Source organism: Equus przewalskii, chromosome 26 (assembly GCF_037783145.1).
Source record: "Equus przewalskii isolate Varuska chromosome 26, EquPr2, whole genome shotgun sequence".
NCBI lineage: Eukaryota > Metazoa > Chordata > Mammalia > Perissodactyla > Equidae > Equus > Equus przewalskii.
The window spans coordinates 17,941,680-17,962,003 of record NC_091856.1 but is presented as its reverse complement, the minus strand read 5'-3'; the positions used below and the strand labels follow the sequence as shown (position 1 = coordinate 17,962,003).

At 41.8% G+C, this 20,324-nt stretch overlaps 1 protein-coding gene across 4 annotated transcripts in view; it reads left to right on the top strand.

Annotated features, from left to right (window-relative positions):
- Positions 1 to 20,324, top strand: part of FKBP15 (FKBP prolyl isomerase family member 15) — a 53,182-nt gene that overhangs the window by 26,592 nt on the left and 6,266 nt on the right. For 2 of the 4 annotated variants that reach the window (XM_070595078.1, XM_070595076.1), the window contains exons 12-23: positions 922 to 1,029; positions 3,544 to 3,646; positions 4,118 to 4,224; positions 6,188 to 6,302; positions 7,696 to 7,805; positions 8,095 to 8,202; positions 8,656 to 8,750; positions 9,908 to 9,980; positions 14,936 to 15,107; positions 16,788 to 16,924; positions 18,600 to 18,755; positions 19,512 to 19,664. In XM_070595078.1, the coding sequence (XP_070451179.1) occupies positions 922 to 1,029; positions 3,544 to 3,646; positions 4,118 to 4,224; positions 6,188 to 6,302; positions 7,696 to 7,805; positions 8,095 to 8,202; positions 8,656 to 8,750; positions 9,908 to 9,980; positions 14,936 to 15,107; positions 16,788 to 16,924; positions 18,600 to 18,755; positions 19,512 to 19,664 (1,437 nt within the window). Of the gene's footprint in view, positions 1 to 921; positions 1,030 to 3,543; positions 3,647 to 4,117; positions 4,225 to 6,187; positions 6,303 to 7,695; positions 7,806 to 8,094; positions 8,203 to 8,655; positions 8,751 to 9,907; positions 10,011 to 14,935; positions 15,108 to 16,787; positions 16,925 to 18,599; positions 18,756 to 19,511; positions 19,665 to 20,324 lie in introns of all 4 variants that reach the window. The other 2 variants (XM_070595077.1, XM_008541754.2) reach the window with 1 other exon arrangement.

The window sequence follows — 20,324 nt, the reverse complement described above, 5'->3', positions numbered from 1 at the left end:
TTCTCCCTTGTCACACAAAAAAGCGCACTATGTGTGTTACCTACCTTGCTCGTAATTTTAGAATATATGTGACAATAGCTTTCCATGTTAGTGTATAGAAAACTTCCTCATTCTTTTTTTATTTCTAGATCACAATATTCCATTGTGTGGATATGGTTTATATAACTAGTCCTCTCTTGATGGACCCAGCTTTTTTGATTGTGTTAAGAAAAAATGAGCACATCCTTCCAGTGTATGTCTATTTACAAATTATATAACGTACTCTTCATCCCTGTAAACAAGCTTAATGTCTTATGTTTACTGTAACTTCAAGATAATTTAAAAATAGAGATTATGATCATTTCTTTTTACACCCAATAGATCATCTTGTGCACCCTCATGGGAATGTACTCAAGGCTGCACTTTGGACCAGTAAATGGGTACAGAGGCTTCTAGCACAGGGGCGGGTGTGTAGTCAATGCCAAGTCAGAGTTAAATGAACCTAAATTTGGAACAAAGAGCTCCTCTTTCCTTCTCTCCCCAAATCTCTTCTCAATCTCTCTCTGCTGAATTGCCCTCAGGCTTTTGAGAGAGTACTATCATCTGAAATGCCTCCCTCCCTTAATCTATACTTTAGTTTTTCATCTGTAAAATGAGAGTAAGTATGCCTGGTGGGGAGACTTGATTGAAATGAAGTAATATGTGTGAAATTACATTGTCCCTTCCAACATATGGGAAATTCTTTTTACTGCTGTTATTAATTGTGACCCATGTATGCTTCTAGGCAAGAAATCTTTAATTTTCATTTTCTAGAAGAAATGATTAGAAATATATATGGCAGGGGGACTTGTTGAAGGATTTTATACAAGAGCCAAAGACAGAGTGGACTGAAGAGAATGAACCTTGATTACAGTGATTTTTGTGACTTTCCTTTCTTTTTAGAATCCTGATACAGTCAAGGCCAAGTTGATCTCTCGGATGGCTAAAATGGGCCAGCCCATGCTCCCCATCCTTCCACCACAGCTGGATTCCAATGATTCAGAAATTGAAGTATGTCCCCTGGCTGTATTAGAATGAATAGTGCAGATGTTCCTATCTTCTGTTCTTTTGGTTGAAATTACTGCTTTTTCTGCATCTCACCCAGAATCATTATTTAGAGAGCTTATATTCAAAATGATACAGGTTGATATTGGTACATATGTTTCTACTGTGATTAGTACTTCCACTGAGAAATGGAAGCAGTTCTGTACGTCTACCACCAGAAGTGGTCCATTTTAAGTAGTTATTTTCGCCTTCTACTGGGATCTCCACTGTCAGTAAAAGTCGCTCTTTAGGCAGCATGATGCCCAACCCATAACAGATGCTCGGTTTCTTACTTAATGATTGAATGTTTAGACTCTCTTGGAAAATGTTGGTCTTTCCACTGAAGTTACGTGTTACTAAAGATCACACTGTTGTGTCTTTTGGCTTTGTATGTGATGTGGTTTTTTTGGAAGTTCAAGAATTTTATTGCAAACAAATCTATCAATTTTTTCCCTTTGTTTTTTGCTTCTGACATTATGCTTAGAAAGCCTTCCCACTTTCATATATTATAAATGTCACGTGATTTATAAAATATTTATTATTATTTCATTTTTATATTTAAAATTTTAATCCATCTGGGATTTGGTGTATGATCTGAAGTAATTTAGTTCTTAGTTCTTTTCCCAGTAGTTAGCTCCTTACTGAATAAAATCATCCTTTCTCAATTGAATTGGAACACATAACAGAGACTGATTTTTAGGATTCTTTGACTTTGGTGTACGACAAAGCAAAAGTGATGCTCTTGAGAAAAAATTTTCCAAAATAGGCTTTATTTTTCACAATTTCGTTTTATTTCTTCCTGGAAGAGCTCTAAGTAGATTTAACATTTTAAAGGAGGATAGGCTTTCTGGGACCTGTTGTTGTAAGATTGGCTTTTATCTGGTTTCTGGAAATGAAATTTGGATAAGATAATATTCTTATTAAAAATTTTAGTGCTACTTATTCATTGTAGAGTATTTAAATTATAAAGTAAGAAGACATATTTAACAAAAAGGGCATTATTTTTTTTGGTGAGAAAGATTGGCCCTGAGCTAAGATCTGTTGCCAATCTTCCTCTTTTTGTTTAAGGAAGATTGTTGCTAAGCTAGCATCTATGCCAGTCTTCCTCTATTTTATGTGGGGTGCTGCCACAGTGTGGCTTGGTAAGTGATGCTAGGTCCTTGCCCAGGGATCCGAACCTACAAACCCTGGGCCACTGAAGGGGAGAGCACGAACTTAACCACTATGCCAGTGGACCAGCCTGGGGCATTGTTTTTTATATATAGCTTTGTAGCTTGATTTTTTAACTTAATGTTATATTGTGAACACTTATGTTAATATCAATAATATAAATAGTGTACATAAAGCAAAGCTTTATTACCTTTAAAGGTAACCCAGTGTTCTGTTGTATTGATTTAGCATAATTGCTTTCACTCTATTGTTAGAAATACAGGTTGAATTAGAGCTGTGGTGATATAAAACTGAGATGCTTTTCCAGAAATGCACAATACATTTCTGAGAATATTGGGAGACAAGGAGGAATTCTAAAGTAAAAGAAGTTCAGAGAGGGGCTGGCCTGTTGGCATCATGGTTGGTTTTGCATGCTCTGCTTTGGTGGCCCAGGGTTCATGGGTTTGGATCCTGGGTGTGGACCTACACGTGGCTCATCAAGCCATGCTATGGTGGCGTCCCACATACAAAATGGAGGGAGATTGGCACAGATGTTGGCTCAGCAACAATCTGCCTCAGGCAAAAAGAGGAAGATTGGCAGTGGATGTTGACTCAGGGCCAATCTTCCTCACCCCCAGAAAAAAGAAGATCAGAGAGAGATTTCCACCCTTAAAGTGCAGCATAGCAGATCGCAGTCACTATATATTATGTCTCAAGTTTTTCTTTTCGTTGTGTGGATCAGGAAGATGTTTGTGGGATAACTTTGTTTAGAATTGCAGTAGGGACCAACATTGCTTTGATTTTATGAAAAGAATCAATGGGGGGAAACTCTAAAACTATATTATCCCAAAACAGCATGGTAACGAGGTGCAGTGAATCCTACTCTATCTGATTTTCAGTGAGTACCTTGAGGTCTGTGGAGATTATATAGCCAAAGAGCAGAGGCTGCCTTATTCCCTGGGTTTCCTTGCAAGAGACCCCTCTTCTGTGGGAACAGACTAGGTCAGTCTTATGGTAGCTGCTGGTTTGGAAAGTGATACATTCTGGAGAACAGTCACTTTAACTGCTTCAGACAATAAGCATCAGCTACTTAGAGTGATTGAGGAAATTAACGGTATTTAATTATTTGATATAATTTACGGGGAGAAGGGCTCTCCTCTAGTACATGACAGACTGCTTTCTCCCCATAACCCGTGCCCTAAACTCTCACCTTTCCTTCCTCTTCTTTGCCTAAAAACACTGGCTGTAAGCAGGTTGTGGGTGAATAGTCAGCCTGGGTCTTCAGTTAGGGGCCCATATACGTAGCAAGCAGCATGCTTGTGCCTGTTTCAGGATGTGAATGCTCTGCGAGGAGCCGGGCAGCCCATGGCACCTCCATCTATCCAGCCCTCTCTTCAGCCAGCCCATCCAGTGCTACCACCGATGACCTCACAAGGTAAGGGGGTTCTGTGGCCTTGAATGGGTCAGCACCAAAGTTGTCATCACTGTCCTTAGATTGTTAGGCTGCATTGTTTCAGTGCTAAGAACTGGGCTAGAGCGTAAAACTTGTCAGTTTGTCCCTGGGTAGGGCATTTTCAGACCTGGAGGTGTGTTTGGTCTGCTTGCTGTGTCTCCTGCTGTTGCATCATCAGTTTTGGAAATCTGCATTCAGCTGATAAGACATCTCCCTGTATGTCATTCTACACTTCCTGCCAGCTAATGGGATCATAGGCCTGAGTCACGTGGACCTGAGAACACCCAATATCCTTCTACTAGCCCATTGCTGAGACTCCAGTAGAGTTGGTTTTAGGGGACTAGGTGAGAAAAGTGGTCAAGTCTGAAGCATGATGGTGTGTGAGGTGCTGGTCTGGACTTGTACCAAGAAGCAAGGGGTGGATGACAGTGAAAACTTCTTGCTTTCTCTTAGCACCTCAGTCGTCTGTTTCTGGGCTCCAAGCACCCTCTGCTGCCTTAATGCAAGTTGCGCCTCTCGATTCCCACTCAGCTGTATCTGGAAATGCCCAGTCCTTTCAGGTAATAACATTTTAAAGCCGTATCAATTAAAAGTTTTAATTTATTACGGTACTAGTCAGTCTCTTTTCTTCTTCCTGCCCCGTTCGTACAGTAGCCGTTCCCCACAGTTAGAGTTTATGATTTTTCCTCTTCTGGAACCACCACTTGCTCATCTCTAAACCAGGCAAAGGATTACCTTCCTTACAGGTTGTTGTAAAGATTAAATGAGAGAACGAGCAGAGCACCTGGTTCCAGGCCTGGCCCGTAGTAGAGGCCCAACCAACATTTGTTCCTCTCCTTTTCACACATGTCTGGTTGAAGGGTATGTATTCAAGTCTCTGGTGTTCTTTTCTATCAAATAACTCAGCAGAATGGTTATGAGTTGAAAGTGGAGACTATGGAACACACAGCTGAATTCTGCAATCTAGTTATCCTCCAAAAGTGATTTCTTAAAGTAGGTTTTTCCTGGTTTCACAGAAGACAGTGGCAGCAGCCTGTCTCTCTCTGCTGACTGTTGCCAGGATAGTGAACCTTTTCTTCTGTCCTGACACATTTGACGGATAAGACGTACTCCCAGTGGTAACAGGCCCTTGCTTCCGTGGTAATTCGTAATGGAGGAGTGGAAGCATTGGTGGGCAGGCTATGCCCCACTAGGACAGGGTGTATCAGAATCGAGAAAAGTTTCACCTTACCCTCTCCCCACTCCCTAGTGGAGAGTTAGTATCTGTATAGACTAAGATTTTTTTTTTTTTTGAGGAAGATTAGCCCTGAGCTAACATCTGCCACCAATCCTCCTCTTTTTGCTGAGGAAGCTCGACCCTGAGCTAACGTCTGTGCCCATCTTTCTCTATTTTATCTGTGGGACACCTGCCACAGCATGGCTTGATAAGTGGTGTGTAGTTCTGTGCCCGGGATCCAAACTGGTGAACCCCAGGCCACCGAAGCGGAACATATGAACTTAACCGCTGTGCCACCAGGCTGGCCGCCTAAGATTTTCTTTTTTAGATTGGCACTTGAGCTAACTTCTGTCGCCAATCTTCTTTTTTTTTTCTTCTCCTTCTTCTGCTCAAAACCCCCAGTACATAGTTGTATATTGTAGTTGTTGGTCCTTCTGCTTTTGCTATGTGGGATGCTGCCTCAGCATGGTCTGATGAGCAGTGCCATGTCTGTGCCCAGGATCTGAACTGGCAAAACCCTGGGCTGCCGAAGCGGAGTGTGCCAACTTAACCACTCGGCCATGGGGCTGGCCCCTAAGATTTTTTTTTTTCCTTTCTTTTTAAATAATGGATGGGTTGTTATGTCTGTCCTTGGAAGTGAACTGGATTTCCTTAATTCAAGGAAGAATAACCATCATCATTAAAATGATAGCTGCTGTTTATAGAGCATTTACTATCTGCCAGGCGCTTACGAGCTGTTAGAAACTTTACCTATATATCACTTCCTTTAGTCCGTACAACAACCCTAAGAAGTGGTATTCTTATTTTCATTTTATAGTTGGGGTGACCAAAGCTCAGAGGAAACTGAGAGCTCTTGGCCACACAGGAAAGCATCAGGATCTAGCAGGGGAGAGGCAGCCTTTGAAAACTGGTGGATTTAATTTGGAATCTCAGTGAACTCCTCTCCTTTTACCTGAATGGAAATTAAGCAGAGTTTGCTTAGTTTTAAAATTTCTTAGACCATCAATAGGCCCGATGGCTGAATTCCTGCTTAATTAAATCATATCACCAGAGGACCGGAGAGTGGCCTGAGACCCCCTCCCCTTACTTTCTGGGTAGGGCTTCAGTGACTGGGTACCACTGGATCACATAGGTAGCTTTCCTGCTGCAATTATTATCCAGTACCAAACCCTGAGCTCATCCATCTCCAGCTTCAATAAATTTGAGTCTCCTTCCAGCTTATCCATTTTATTCCATCAAAGACAAATTAAGCAAAAAAGAGAGGTATGAATGTTTTATAAACTGGCTGTCCCTTGGCATTTTCTCAGCCCTATGCAGGTATGCAGGCCTACGCCTATCCCCAGGCATCAGCCGTCACCTCCCAGCTGCAGCCCGTTCGGCCCTTGTACCCAGCGCCACTCTCTCAGGCTCCCCATTTTCAAGGTAGGGGGTTTGGTTTCTCGTCTTCTGCTCTTCCTGTACCTTCCTTCCTCTCATCCTTTTTTCATTTTTACTCCAATAAATCTCTGCCCTACAGAGATTTGTGAGGTGTAATTTACATACCATACAGTTCACTGGTTTTAAGTGTACCATTCAGTGATTTTTTTTCGTAAAGTTACAAAGTTGTGCAACCGTCACCACAATCCAATTTTAGGACATTTTCATCATACTAAAAAACCCCTCATGCCCACTGTCTGTGTTTTGTTTCTTGCATTTTCTCCCACCAGCCCTTTTTAATTCCTCTGTCCACGTGGCTCTGTAGAGTTTACAGAAAATAGTAAAAGAGTAAAACATTGTAGGAAATTGGGAGAAAGCATGATAGCTGTTTGTGGGTATTCAGTATCTCAGAAGAAAGCTACTTTGTTAAAATTTTTAAATTATGAAAATAATATACTTTTATAAAAAAGTCAAACAACACAAAAGGGTATAGAGTAAAAAATTACTGTCCCCCATCATGAAAACTCCCTGACCACAGGGAACTGTTGTGAACAGTTACTTGGGTAACTTTTCAGATATCTTACATGCGTGGACAAGTGAGGTTGTCGTGTGTTAAAGGATAAAATGAAATGTAAACAGCTGGGATGGTAGCCTGCCTTCTTGTTCTGCAGCTTGTCTTCGCCACAGTAACCACCTTTGGTATTAGGACAGTGGTAGGAGGAAGCACATATATCCTACAACATAATTTATGGTCCTGGAGTGGTAAGGGTTTCCTGGGTGCAGCCTTTGTCTGGAAGCCCTGCCCCTCCTCTATCTGGGAAACCATCAAATCTACCATCTCCACTGCGAAGCCTTCCCTGATTGTCACCATCCCTTCCTCCTTTCCTCCCAGAGACTTAAATGTGTATATGGGTCACCAAAGAGTTAATCTGGCTTTTCTGTGTGCTCCTTTTGTACCTTGTACATGGTCCATTTTTTGCACTTAAAACACTCTGTTGTAATGATCTGTTTACCTGTGAGTCTCCCCACCAGACTGTGAGCTTGCCAAGGGCAGGAACCATATTTTATTCATTTCTCTATCGCTGGTAGCTGGTACAATGTCTGGCATTCAGCTGGATGAATGGAGAAGCAATCTGTGCTATGGCAGACCAAAGTGGGCATCTTGTCCCCTTGGACCAGATTGTATCCCTCGTGCACTTTGCAGGTGCATGGCTTAGGTATTAACTTTGGAGCTCTTGTGCCTCTGTCTTCTCTATGTCTCCTGACAGTGTGAATCACCTACAGCATTTCCTACTATTTGGAAATGTTCATTTCTTTCTTTCCTCTGCTGAAAGGGCTGCCTCATACAATATCCTCTGCTCCAGTTTTGTAAGTTCCTTTTTGGTTTCTGTCTGTTTAGGATCAGGTGACATGGCTTCATTTCTCATGACTGAAGCCCGGCAACATAACACTGAAATTCGAATGGCAGTCAGCAAAGTGGCTGATAAAATGGATCATCTCATGACTAAGGTGACTGAGTCAGGGTTGGGGCTATGTTGAAAGTGGGGGTGTGATCGGGGGTACAAACAGGGCTTTGGTAAACTCTTCCTGAGTTTCCTGTATTCACAGTAGTTAGTAGTTATTTCCCTAGAAGTTGGTTATTATATTGGGATCCAGTTAGCAGAAGAAAACTCTAGGTTACGTTAGAGATTGCCTCAGAAACTGGGTAGTCACCTCAAAAAAGTGGTCAGATTTTGGGTAAATTCTATTTCTTCATTTAAAAATTTCTCACAAAGTCTTTCTGGCACCCCTCTTGCAGGTTGATGAGTTACAGAAGCGTAGTGCTGGCAATTCTCTGCTCATTCCCAGCATGTCAGTCACAATGGAAACAAGCATGATTATGAGCAACATCCAACGAATTGTTCAGGTGAGAGTGATTGAGAACAGAGCACTCAGCGTGCAGGTCTTGCCCCTTTAGTCTCCCAAGACGTGCTACTCTTTAAAACCTCCACTCCCAAAGCAGAGAGCACGTGATAAATGCTATGCTGAGTTGGGAAATTCTGGAAAATCCATTATGGCTTAATTTGATCCAAGTAACTTATCACTGTCTGGTCGGAAGGAAAGATTTCTTTTTGACGATCTTTCAGAATTTTGATTCATTTTATAGCCATTTCTATGTTTAATCTATTGGATATAGTGATTTGTATCCATCAGGTATAATTTGATGTGTTGTTTTAAGTATTATGTCTCTGTGGACATAAGTTCTAGTTTTTTGTCTCAAAATATGTAACAGTGTCCCCTGTCAGTTCAAGTTGATTCCCTTTTATCTGACACTTTTCTCTTAAAAACTTGTTATACATCATATATTTTGAATTTATAGGAGAACGAAAGATTGAAGCAAGAGATCTTTGAAAAGAGCAGTCGGATAGAAGAACAGAACGACAAGATTAGTGAACTGATTGAACGAAATCAGAGGTAATGACAGGTACGGGGCACTGGCTAAGACGGACAAAACGGTTTAACTTGTAAATGCCCCAGTTAAACAAACATGTTTATTTAGGGAAGTTTATATGTATGTCTGTTTCTGTTTCCTGCCTGTCACGTGAATTCTTGCATGTTTCTGAGAGCTATTTCAGTAGAAAGAACTCAGTAGGCTGCGATGTAAGGCAGACCTGTGTTGGAATCCCGGCTCTGCTCCTCATTTGTTACATGCTTTGGGCATTTTCTTTATTCCTGCTGGCCCTAGTTTCCTCATGTGTAAAAGTGGTGATAATATTTGGAAAATTCTTAGAAATACTCTGTCAACTCTTCTCTCTTCTTTGTGGGCTGACTCTATTTTATCAACCAGAACTCAACCAGAACTTCACTGATTTCCATATAAAACCCAAGCATTTTGTAATTTTTATAACTCCTTCTGAAGATTATGGGGGAGTCAAGGGAACATGGCACAGCAGATAGCATTTACTTAAAAAATCATTCTCTGGCAAGCCCTGGTGGCCTAGTGGTTAAGTTTGGTGTGCTTTGCTTTGGCAGCCCAGGTTCAGTTCCCAGGCAGGGACCTACGCTGCTAGTCAGTGGCCATGCTGTGGCAGTGGCCCAGATACAAAATAGAGGAAGATTTGCAACAGATGTTAGCTCAGGGTGAGTCTTCCTCAAGCCAAAAGGGAAGATTGGTGATGGATATTAGTTGTCGCATAATAGGGTGAATCTTACCCAGCAAACAAAGAAAGAAACAAACAAAAAAACTCCATTCTCCTGTATTTCTCTTCTCCAATGTCTCTTGTCTCCCACATGGTGTTTGTGTTTGTGTGTGGGGTGGCTTTCTTTTCTTCTCCCCTCTTCATTGAAGCCTCACTCCAATCTGTTTCCTCTCTCATCTCCCCCCCGCCCACCCCGCCCATACCACACATGCTTCAAATTCCTCTCCTCTTCATTCTGCAAATCACTTCACCTCTGGTTCAGATTCCTGCCTCCAAATTTGATGGCTGCAGATGTAAGGAAAACCAAATGCTTTCAGATTGTTTTTGATGAAGATATAGGAGCCAGTGTTGTAAGGACTGAGTGTGCATTGGGTTGTGCCTGGTATACATTCAGTGCTTGATAAATGTTGACTTTTCCCCTATTTATTTCAGATATGTTGAGCAGAGTAACCTGATGATGGAGAAGAGGAACAACTCACTTCAAACAGCCACAGAAAACACACAGGCAAGAGTATTGCATGCTGAGCAGGAGAAGGTAAAGTAACTGGGGAGAGAAAGCCCGTCAGGATGTGTAGAGCTAAGGAGTGGGCTTGTGTACGTACTTACCAGTCTGCTTTCAGCAGAGTTTTTGCCATCATTGGGAAGAGAACTAGATATCTTCTGACAGGTTTCAATATATCTACCACCCAGAGTCTGTTTTATAATACGCTTTGCAATGAGTTGACTCAAAAACTATCACTCATCTGAGTAATTTAATTGAGGTAAGAATTATACGGCTTTTTAGAAACTAGTCAGACAATTCCTGTTATGGCACATAACAAGTGTTTTTAGTGAAATTTGAGGTTGTTTAGTTTGTTCCTTCATCTGAGTCTGCCAGAGCTTTTTAAAGTACTGCTGTTTGGGGCTGGCCCTGTGGCCGAGTTGTTAGGTTTGCACACTCCACTTCGGTGGCCCAGGAATTCGCGGGTTCAGATCCTGGGCGCAGACATGGCACCGCTTATCGGGCCATGCTGAGCTGGCATCCCACATGCCACAACTAGAAGGACCCACAACTGAAATATACAACTATGTACTGGGGAGATTTGGGGGAGAAAAGCAGAAAAAAAATACCAAAAAAAGAAGATTGGCAATAGTTGTTGGCTCAGGTGCCAGTCTTTTAAAAACAGTAAAGTACTGCTGTTTGACTTCAGTCAGTTTAGAATCAGGAAATTTGACCTCTTCCTGGAGTCGCGTGAGGAAGACTCTAGTCGGTCTTGGGTGGGGATCAGCTGATTCTGAAGCCCGTTCCTCCTGTCTTTGCTCCGGTGACACTGTTTATCCGGAATGGATTCCCTGTTTGGGCTTCCACTTCTCAAGTGGCATTTCTCAACCCTTTCATCTGCTGTTTTCCCAGAGGTTTGAGAAATAGTTTATATTTTGTATTTGAATTGTTTTTGAAAACGTGAAGAGTTGGGTGGAACGCACTGTGTAACTTGTGGGGTTTACTTGCTTTCTCATGTTCTGGTAATGATGAGGACTCCTTACTTCTGCCTCATGCTAACATTCTTTGCGTTCTCTCCGCAAGTAGAGAACTGGCAAGTATCCTGGCAAGTAGTATCTTTGACCCTTTATCCTCAAATAAGCAATGCCTTGCCCTGCCCAGCTCTGTCCAGTCCTCAACTTGATTCTTTCCCATTGCTACTTTTCACCATCCCGTTTGTTGTGGCTGACCTCTAATGTCTAGGCCAAGATCGGCAGCCTGTGACATTGGTATCATTAAATAGTAATGGAGTCATTTCACCACTCCACACTGAATGCACTCTTTACTGCTATTTCTCCTTCCTCTACTTTTATTTTCTCTCTCTTCCATTTTTTTTTTTAGTCCTTAGGCCTAGCAGGGGTACCCAAATATGTTGTTTCATCTAGCTGTTACTGTTCAAGTCTAAAATGATTACTATAGCTTATTCTAGATCAGTGGGTTCCCAAACACCAGTCTGGCTGCCTCACAATCACTTGAGGAGCTTGATTAAAAACAAATATTCTTAAACCTCACCTTGAGGTTCTAATTCAACGTATTTAGCCAAGGTCCGAATCTGAACTTAGAAAAACTCCCCTTGATTCTGATACACAGCCAGGGAGGAGTCACAACTCTTGTCAGTGATTCCTTTTGCCACAATCTCTGGAGGTGGCAGCCGGGCGCCTTTGTTTTTAGTCAGTTCACCATGTGATTCTCATGTGGACTATCAGTGGGGTGTGTTCCATTCAAACTTTATTTACAAAAACAGGCTGCAGGCCTGTGGGTCAGTTTGCCAACCCCCTGAATTAGCTTATTAATCCACCCAAATGTTTCATATTGATAAACTCCAAAAGCGTCTGGCACAGTGCATTGAACCTGGTAGATGCTCTTGTTTGTAATAGCAAAAACAGCAGTGGTTACAACAGTAATAACAGCTAACATCTGTCAGCCCCCCACTAGGTTCCGGCGCCATGCTTTACGCATGTCTGTTGGAGAGCATCTCCTGGGCTGAGTATGACTGTGCTTGATGAGTCAGATGCCAAGTACCACATGCTTCGCTTGCTCACCTTTATTTCAGTGAAACTTTGCAAGCCTCGACTCTCCCCTGTTTTTCTTTTGATCCATTTCTTAATTACTTAACAGTCTTCCCTGTGGTCTCTCCTCTTAAAGGGTGCTAATTAAGGTCCTTTCATCCCTGGAGGCAGTTCTCTGCCTTCAAACACAACTCATAAACTTATGGTTAAGTGCTCGATGAATATATGATATGGCAAATGAAATTAATCGTTTTTCTCTCTGACAGAGTTAATATTTCCACATGAAACCATGGGCTAATGGTAAAACTGGAAGAGCTATTTAGAGGTCATCTAGTTTAACCTTCCTATTTTACAAAGGGCAAACTGAGGCCCAGAAAGAGTAGAAGACTTGCCCAGGGTCTCACTTCCAGTCAGCTTTTTCCTTTGTCACTTTACGGTCTCTCTTTGGTACCATTTTTCTGCTTTTAACTTGAATGTTTTTTTCACTTGTTTTTCCGAATTCTTGGTGGTTCTTGTTGTTGCTTTCTTTCCCCAGCTCTCCATGTCAACAACAGAATTTGACCCAGGGTGGGAACCAGGCAGCCATCCCATCCATCGTGTATGTTTTTGGTATTTTCCTTTCTGACTTGATGTTGCCAACCTTTACTTTTTAAAAAAATTAGAATCATACACACACATATATGTATTCACACATACTTTTTTCTGATTCTAAAAGTTGTATCTGTTCATTCTAGAAAATTTAGAAAATACAGGTAACCAAGCATAAAATATAATTTGCCCATAATCCTCCCACTCAAAGATCACCATTGTGAATGTATTATTCATCCTTTCACTGTTTTCTCTATGCACATACATGCGTGTCTGATTGAGAGTATTATTTTTCACGCTTCTAATAGGCCTTTCTATATAAGGACCTGAGATAAAAAGAGCTTTTGAGTGACTTTCCACTCTGCTTGTCCTTTGGTGAGAGAGTGACCATCATCCCACTGCCTGACCTCTGGGATTCATCCCCTCCAGTGGTCTTAGCCTCTGCAAGCCCTTGTGCAAGTGATCCTCGCTCGATATTAGTGAACTCTCGAGCCACGAGTAGATGCAGAGCTCTCTGAGCATTGTGTTAGTTCAGTGTCCATTAGGCCATTTGGGCAGGACAGTGAGTAAAACTTATTCTACTTGGGGCAGATGAAAACCCCTCTTCTTTCTGGAAGTTCTAGCTGCCATTGTCCTCTGTGTTTAACAGTGAAAACCTGAGGCTGCTGAACAGCAAAAATAAGTGTCGTAGAGCTCACTCTAAAGGTGGCATATTGTTGAAGAAAAATAATTCTGATACTTATTAAAAGAGTAAGGAAGACGTTATTCAAGACTGTTGCAGTAGGGGAGAAAGATTGGGCTCAACTCCAAATACAGTAAGGGCACGTGGGGGATTTATAGCTAAGGAGCAGGGTGAGGGGGTCAGTGGATGGAAAATTACCAAGAGGAGACATCATGGATGGGGGGATTCGTCTAACCTGACCTAATAGGATTCTTGCTAAAGACAGGCCTTAGCTGTCAAAGGTGGGGCATGAAGAACGTGATCAGATATCTAAGGGAGAGATTCTCTCTAAACTGACTCAGCAGGATTTGTGTTAAAACTGGGCCTGGTCAGGCCGAAGACAGGATGGAAGGTCAAGGGCTCAGAGGAGCCTGCCTGAAGGTTGGTCCCGGAGAGAGTCTTTGTCACTGTACTCACAGATACTCATTCATAGCATATTTCTTTTTATTTCATATACAGTTTTAATTTGTTTTATTTCCCCACCTTTAGGAGAACCAAAATATCGGATTTTGAATGAAAGCCAGAAAACTTACAAAGGCTTTGGAATAAATAAGTTTAAAACTGTGGTGCGCACAGTCAATACCCTAAGAAGGGACCAGTGTCATAAGAAAGTGGACAACTGTAACACTGTGTGTCAAGTATAATAGTGTAGGAGGAGTAGGGTGGTAGCAGTGTCACAGCACAGGAGAGACAGGCCAACCCCGTAAATATGTGGCTGTCCAAAAATCAGACTAGTCGGCAGTGGAGCAGCCCCTCACGGCCCTTCCTGTCGTCTCATCAGTGCAGGTGCAGCGAGTGTGGTGTTTGGTATGTGTTTACCCTTCCTGTTTATTGACCATTCTTGTCATCATCATTTGTATCATCACCCTTAATACACAGAATATCATTAGAGGGTTTTCCAGGGTCGTCATTTTGGTTTCATCAGCTCCTGTTCGGCTAGTACAGAGCATCATTTAAAATACATTGAGCAATCAAAAAAGTTGAAAGATTCCCTTCTTTATTTGCTGTGTTCTTCTAAGAACCTCCAAAGCAATTACTCTCACGTGTCTGATCTTTACATTATAGTACTACTACGGAGAAATTATAGACTCAGAAGTTGGTTGCCAGTGGAGGCATTCAGTTTAAATTTTAAAATATCCTTTTCTTATTAAAAAAATACATATTGTTCGTAGAAAAGTTAGAAAACAGCAAGAATACCATTTCTCATGTATCAGGTTGGTAACACAACAGTAGGTTGTGACTGTATCCCATGCCATTAACTGTTCCTTCACAGCACCATTCTAATATTTGCGTATAGGATAGATGTATCATAATTTGCTTAAGCCCATTTTTCAGCATTTTTTCATTCTTTTTCAACTATAGACAGTGCTGTATTGAACATCCTTGTAGCAGGTTTTTGTAATCTTGCTTAATATTTCCTAAGGACAAATTTCTGCAAAGGAATTCCTGAGTCAGAGACTTTGCAGATTATGAAGGCGTAATTTTGGTTTAATACAGATTGAAGGTGGCCTGAGCTCGCTTCCTACCGGTTCAGTCAGCATGGAGTATGTGAGGTCAGGTCTTCACTTAGAGACAAGGAACACCCATGTTTAAAGTGACATCATGCTTTGTTACTTATTCAGGCCAAGGTGACAGAAGAGTTAGCAGCAGCCACCGCACAGGTCTCTCATCTGCAGCTGAAAATGACTGCTCACCAAAAGAGGGAAACCGAGCTGCAGCTGCAGCTGACCAACAGCTTGAAGGAGACAGACCTCCTCCGGGGCCAGCTTGCCAAACTGCAGGCAGAGCTCTCGGGTATGTCCATGGTGGAGGGGCTGGGACTTTGACCTTTTAAACTTAAGGAATTCAGCAGTTTCCTTCCTCCCAGGCCGTTTGGCATAACGCTCAGGAAGTTTGTGAAGGACTGAGCCAAAAATCAAGGTGGACCAGTGTAAACCTACATGATTGACATAAGGGACAACAACAGAACTGACTGTGCATTTAGAGTTGATCAGTGGCCGCAGTTCCGCTTTGTTTGGGAGAGTGTCGCCTTCAGTATCTTTGGTACTGTAACTGGCCTCACAGGCCTGGACGAGTTCGTGTGTTCCTGGAACTCGTGGCTCAGTGGAAGTCGACACTTCAGGAGGAGGTGCTTCCTGTGGTGGTTGCCTCTTTCCTAGAGGGTGGATCGCAGCCCTTCAGCCCGGCACTCAGGGCCTCTCCAGCTTGGCTTTTTCCTGTTCCGTTGCTCAGTTCCTCCTGGCTCTGGGCTTATTAATCAGCCTGCTGCTGCTTCAGCACATCCTGCAGTTCCTGTCTTGCTTTTTATTCCTCCTGTTCTCTGGACTTGGTGTGCTCACCGTCACTAATACTTACCTTCACTTCTCTCCAAAATATGCCTCTTTCAGAAAGTTTCCCAGTTTTTTCTAGAATATTTGATCTCCTTTAAAATCCTTCTTGTCTCTGAATGCATTATGATGACCATTAGCAGAGTTAGCCTTTGATAAGTGCTATTTATGTGTCTGTTTTTCCTGGTGAATGCAAGCCTCTGGAGGGCAAAGATGGCGTCTTGCTCATCTTTGTGAAGTCCTTTCCTCCAAATTAGTGTAAGTTCAGTGCCCGGCCAGAGGTGCTGCTCAAGACATGGGGATTTGAGTGAAGATTTGTGAAGACCAGCATGTTGATTCATCCGCCTCAGTGTATAGAAACAAATGTGGGAGGCACAGATGGGACCAGTGGGCGGGGTGTAGCTGGAGCAGCAGCCGAGTCGGGAAGAAGCCAAGTTGACTTGCATGAAAAGAAAGCTAAAAAACACAGATGTCACTTGGTAAACTGATACCTTGAAGATAAATCCCTTCCATTTTAGAGCATCACATGGGTACCCATGAGGGATAGTCTTAGATTTGAATGTCATACAGATATCCTCTTCTGTTTGTGTGGTGCCCTAGGATAATTTCTGCAAGAGCACCTTAAGGGTCTCAAAAATTTTCCAAACAAAATTAATTTTGATGTGTTATATTTTAAGAAATATGCCAAATTGCTTTATTTGAGAGGGGACGTTTTGAAAGTAAACTCCTGGTAGAATGTCTGAGCTACCAAGAAAGTTGAGAATATCTTCGCCAGGCAGTGAGAAAGGGCCTGGACCAATACTAATACACAAAGATCTGTGTGGTATGTTGAGATGGTGACTGAAATGGAATTGTGGGAGTGATGTTCGAAGGTGGTCTCTGACTGCTTGGAACATTTCTTTTCCGTTTGGTATGTGTAGAAGGTGACACATGTTTACAGAGATAAATATGGGTTGGTGGAGGAGTCAGTTGATGGCTCGGTAAACCTATTGCTGGTCAGTGAAATGATGCTGAAGGAAGTGAGTGGAAGACGCTTGTGTGGTAGGATGGGGAGATGGGAGTGCAGCTCTGAAGGAGCTGCTGGGATGCTGTATAGCCCACCGCAGCTCTGCTTCTACAGCCGAGTCTCTCTGCTCGTATATCCCAGAGCTCCAAGAAACCTCTGAGCAAGCACAGTCCAAATTCAAGAGTGAAAAGCAAAGCCGGAGACAGCTGGAACTTAAGATGACGTCCCTGGAGGAGGAGCTGACTGACCTTCGAGCTGAGAAGGAGTCTCTGGAGAAGGTAAGTTCTACAACCGAAGTTGCTCTGTTGGACCCAAGTGGCCAGGATTAACTGTTGAATAAACATTGTATTTTTCTTTTAAAAATAACAGTAGCATGTGCTCATTATAACAAATGCAAATAATACAGAAAAGTATAAAATAAAAAATAAAATTTCTTTTTCCCTGCTAATTTCATGCATTAGAGGTACCAACTATAAACTGTGTATGATTATCCTTCCAGATTGTTGACTCTGTGTATAAAACATATATACACTCACTAAAACATAATACACAAAACGTACAGTGATATCATTCATTAACAGTAGGATCATGTTTAATGCTCTTTTCTTTTTATCTCATGGACAATGTACTAATAAGAATGAGATTGTTCTTTTTAACTACTGCATAGTAGTCTACTGTGAGGCTGTATCATTAATTTATTCGCCTATTGATGGATATTTCTGTTTCTATTTTTTCAAGCATTGCTGTGGACATCCTTGTACTATAACTATTTTTGTGAATTCATTTGAGCATTTCCATAAAATGGATTGCTTGAATTAGAATTGCTGGATCAGAGGAAATGCTACACATCTACATTTTTAAAATAAATATTGCCAGATTACCCTCAAAGAAGTGTGCTCACTTACACTTCAGCACTGCGTGAGCAAACCCATTTCTCTGTACTTTTTCCAACTCTGCATATATCAGTTTTTCTAATCTTTATAGTCTGATAGGTAAAATATGCTATCTTGTTTTACTATGTATTTTTGTTAGTAGTAAAGCTTTCATATGTTTAATACCTATTTGTATTTTTTCTGTGAATTCTCTCTTTAATGTCCTTTGCCCTCTTTCCTATTGTAATATTAGTTTGATTTGTAAACGCTATTAAGGGTATTAATCCTTTGTCAGTGATAGATGTTACAAATATTTTTCTCATTTGCTGTTTAACTTTATGTGTAGTATCTTTTGTTGTGTTAAAATTTTAATATCAGAGTAATACTAGCCCCATTGAACAAAGTGGGACTATTTCTTTCTTTTTATATGTTCTGGAACGGTTAACTATGAAAAGAACAAATAATTTTCTGAGGTTTCAGTAAAACCCTCTAGTAAAGCACTTTTGGCTTAGCACTTTTTTAGGGGATAAATCTTGGTCTGCATTTCCAGTTTCTTCCATGATTTTATTAGGTTTTTAAAAACCCATTCCTTCTGATTTTTTGGCTGTTTTCTGTATCTCATTCTTATAGATACCAGTGCAGTGACCACTATGTGTAACACACAATCTTTGTAAAGATGATTTATTGCTTCCTTAAGATAAATTATAATTTGTCGAATTTCTGGGTTTGTGTATTTTGAAAGTCCTTTCACAGGACTGCCAAACTGCCATCCAAAGAGAGAATATCCATTAATTTTCCTACCAGCAGGGTGTCCACCCACTTCCCTGTTCCTCACCACTGTTCAGATGTTCCCCATCTCTTAATAGAATGGTAGATAAAACTCTTCTTGTTTCCCTTCTTCTTGTCACAATTTTTCTCACCCGGTAGCCAACAATGTTAAATATATAGGGAAAATTAAACTAAAAATTGAGTTGTTTTTAAAAATGAAATAAGGACTCTGAGGTTAACTGCCACCACCACCACCATCTCATTTATCCTCTATAAAACAGCTAGAGCTGATGATGGTTCTCTTGTTCCTAAGAACCTCTCAGAAAGGAAAAAGAAGTCAGCTCAAGAGCGCTGTCAGGCTGAAGAGGAGATAGACGAAATTCGCAAGTCCTACCAGGAGGAATTGGACAAACTTCGACAGCTCTTGAAAAAGGCTCGGGTGTCCACAGACCAGGCCACCGCAGAGCAGGTAATGGAAAACTGAAGCACTTTGGAAATAAAAGGAAGCCAGGACGGACTCAGAAAAGCTTCTAGTTGCTTCCTTATTCTTTAGGCTGACATTTCTCATAGTTGATGCTCTCACTTTGGAGAAAGGTGGAAGAAGGCAATCCAGATATATGCAGATAAGCCAGATGTCAAATGGAGAATGTTCTTTCCTTTTTTAAAGCTTAGTGAAAATTTAGTTATATAAGTAAAACATGGGGTGGGGGGGGCAAAGAATTCCAAACATGATAAGGCCAGTGTCGTCAACCACCAGACACCATCCTTCAGGCACATTATCATCCTTGAAAAGAAGAGATTTATTTAGGTAATCAGGCAGGTAAACCAGGGAGAGTGTCAGGATACAGCCGGATCTCGTCCATTTGACAGCAGCCTTCCTCCTTGTAAGTTCATAAATTCACGTTTGTATGTTTAATTAGAGTGAATTGGTTCCCTCAGTTTGATCACCTCTGGGAATTTTGACAGGAACGTTTCTTCTGAACCTATGAAGCTGAGGGCCGGACCCCGAAAAGTATGATGACATTATTGCCCTGCCCTCTAGGGACTGTCTGGACAGTCACACCTTTATCTGATTGGAGTATTTTTCAAAGTAATCAAGGTCTTTCAGACGGTTGTTTCCCTGTTAAATCTGGGCTGTTAGCTTACTTTTTTTTGCCTTATAAAAGATGGGCTTCCCTAGGAGTGACTGGATCCCCCAGGTATGGTGATTACTCTCTCTTGGCAGCTGTCTCTAGTACAGGCTGAGCTACAGACCCAGTGGGAAGCGAAGTGTGAACATCTGTTGGCCTCCGCCAAGGATGAACACCTGCAGCAGTACCAGGAGGTGTGTGCGCAGAGAGATGCCAACCAGCAGAAGCTGCTCCAGCTGCAGGAAAAGGTAGGTGTTTTCCTGGGCCAGAGGGCGTAGGCAGCCCAGTTAATTTGAGGCAAACAGGTTGTTTGAGTCTTGTAGATCCTTTTGAACCTAAAAGATGTTAATAGCTTGAAAACAAAACCAGACTTGTTCAGCTCTTAGTTCTTCGGTAATCTTTCCCATACTTGTTTGGGCTGACAGGTGAGTGACCTAGAAAAAGAAAAAGCAGCATAGTGTTCTGGAACATGTTTTCCATTATTATTTGATCCTTCATATGTTAAGCAAATACTTATTGTGTGCCAGTTGTGTTCCAGGCAATGTGTTAGGAGAAGGGCTTATAAAGAACTTTGCCCTCAGGAACCTCACAGTCAAGAAAGGGGGAGAGAGAGAAAGAAAGAGAAGCATTAAGTGCTGTGAGGCCCAGAAGAGGAAGTGCATAGGGAAGCAGAGCAAAGAAGGACAAGCAGCTTTGGTCAGGTGGAGAAGGCGGCAGATAATGCTGGGCAAAGGCACCGATGGGATGGAGCGTGGGGATGGTGGGCCATCTGGCATAAGACGAGAGAGACAGGAGATGGCTTAGGGCCATGCTGTGAAAGTCCCCATATCTGGAGGTCATTTTCTCCTTCAAGTAGCCAGCTGAAAATCTGTGATTCAGAGATGAGGCAGGCAGTCTTAGAAGTGAAT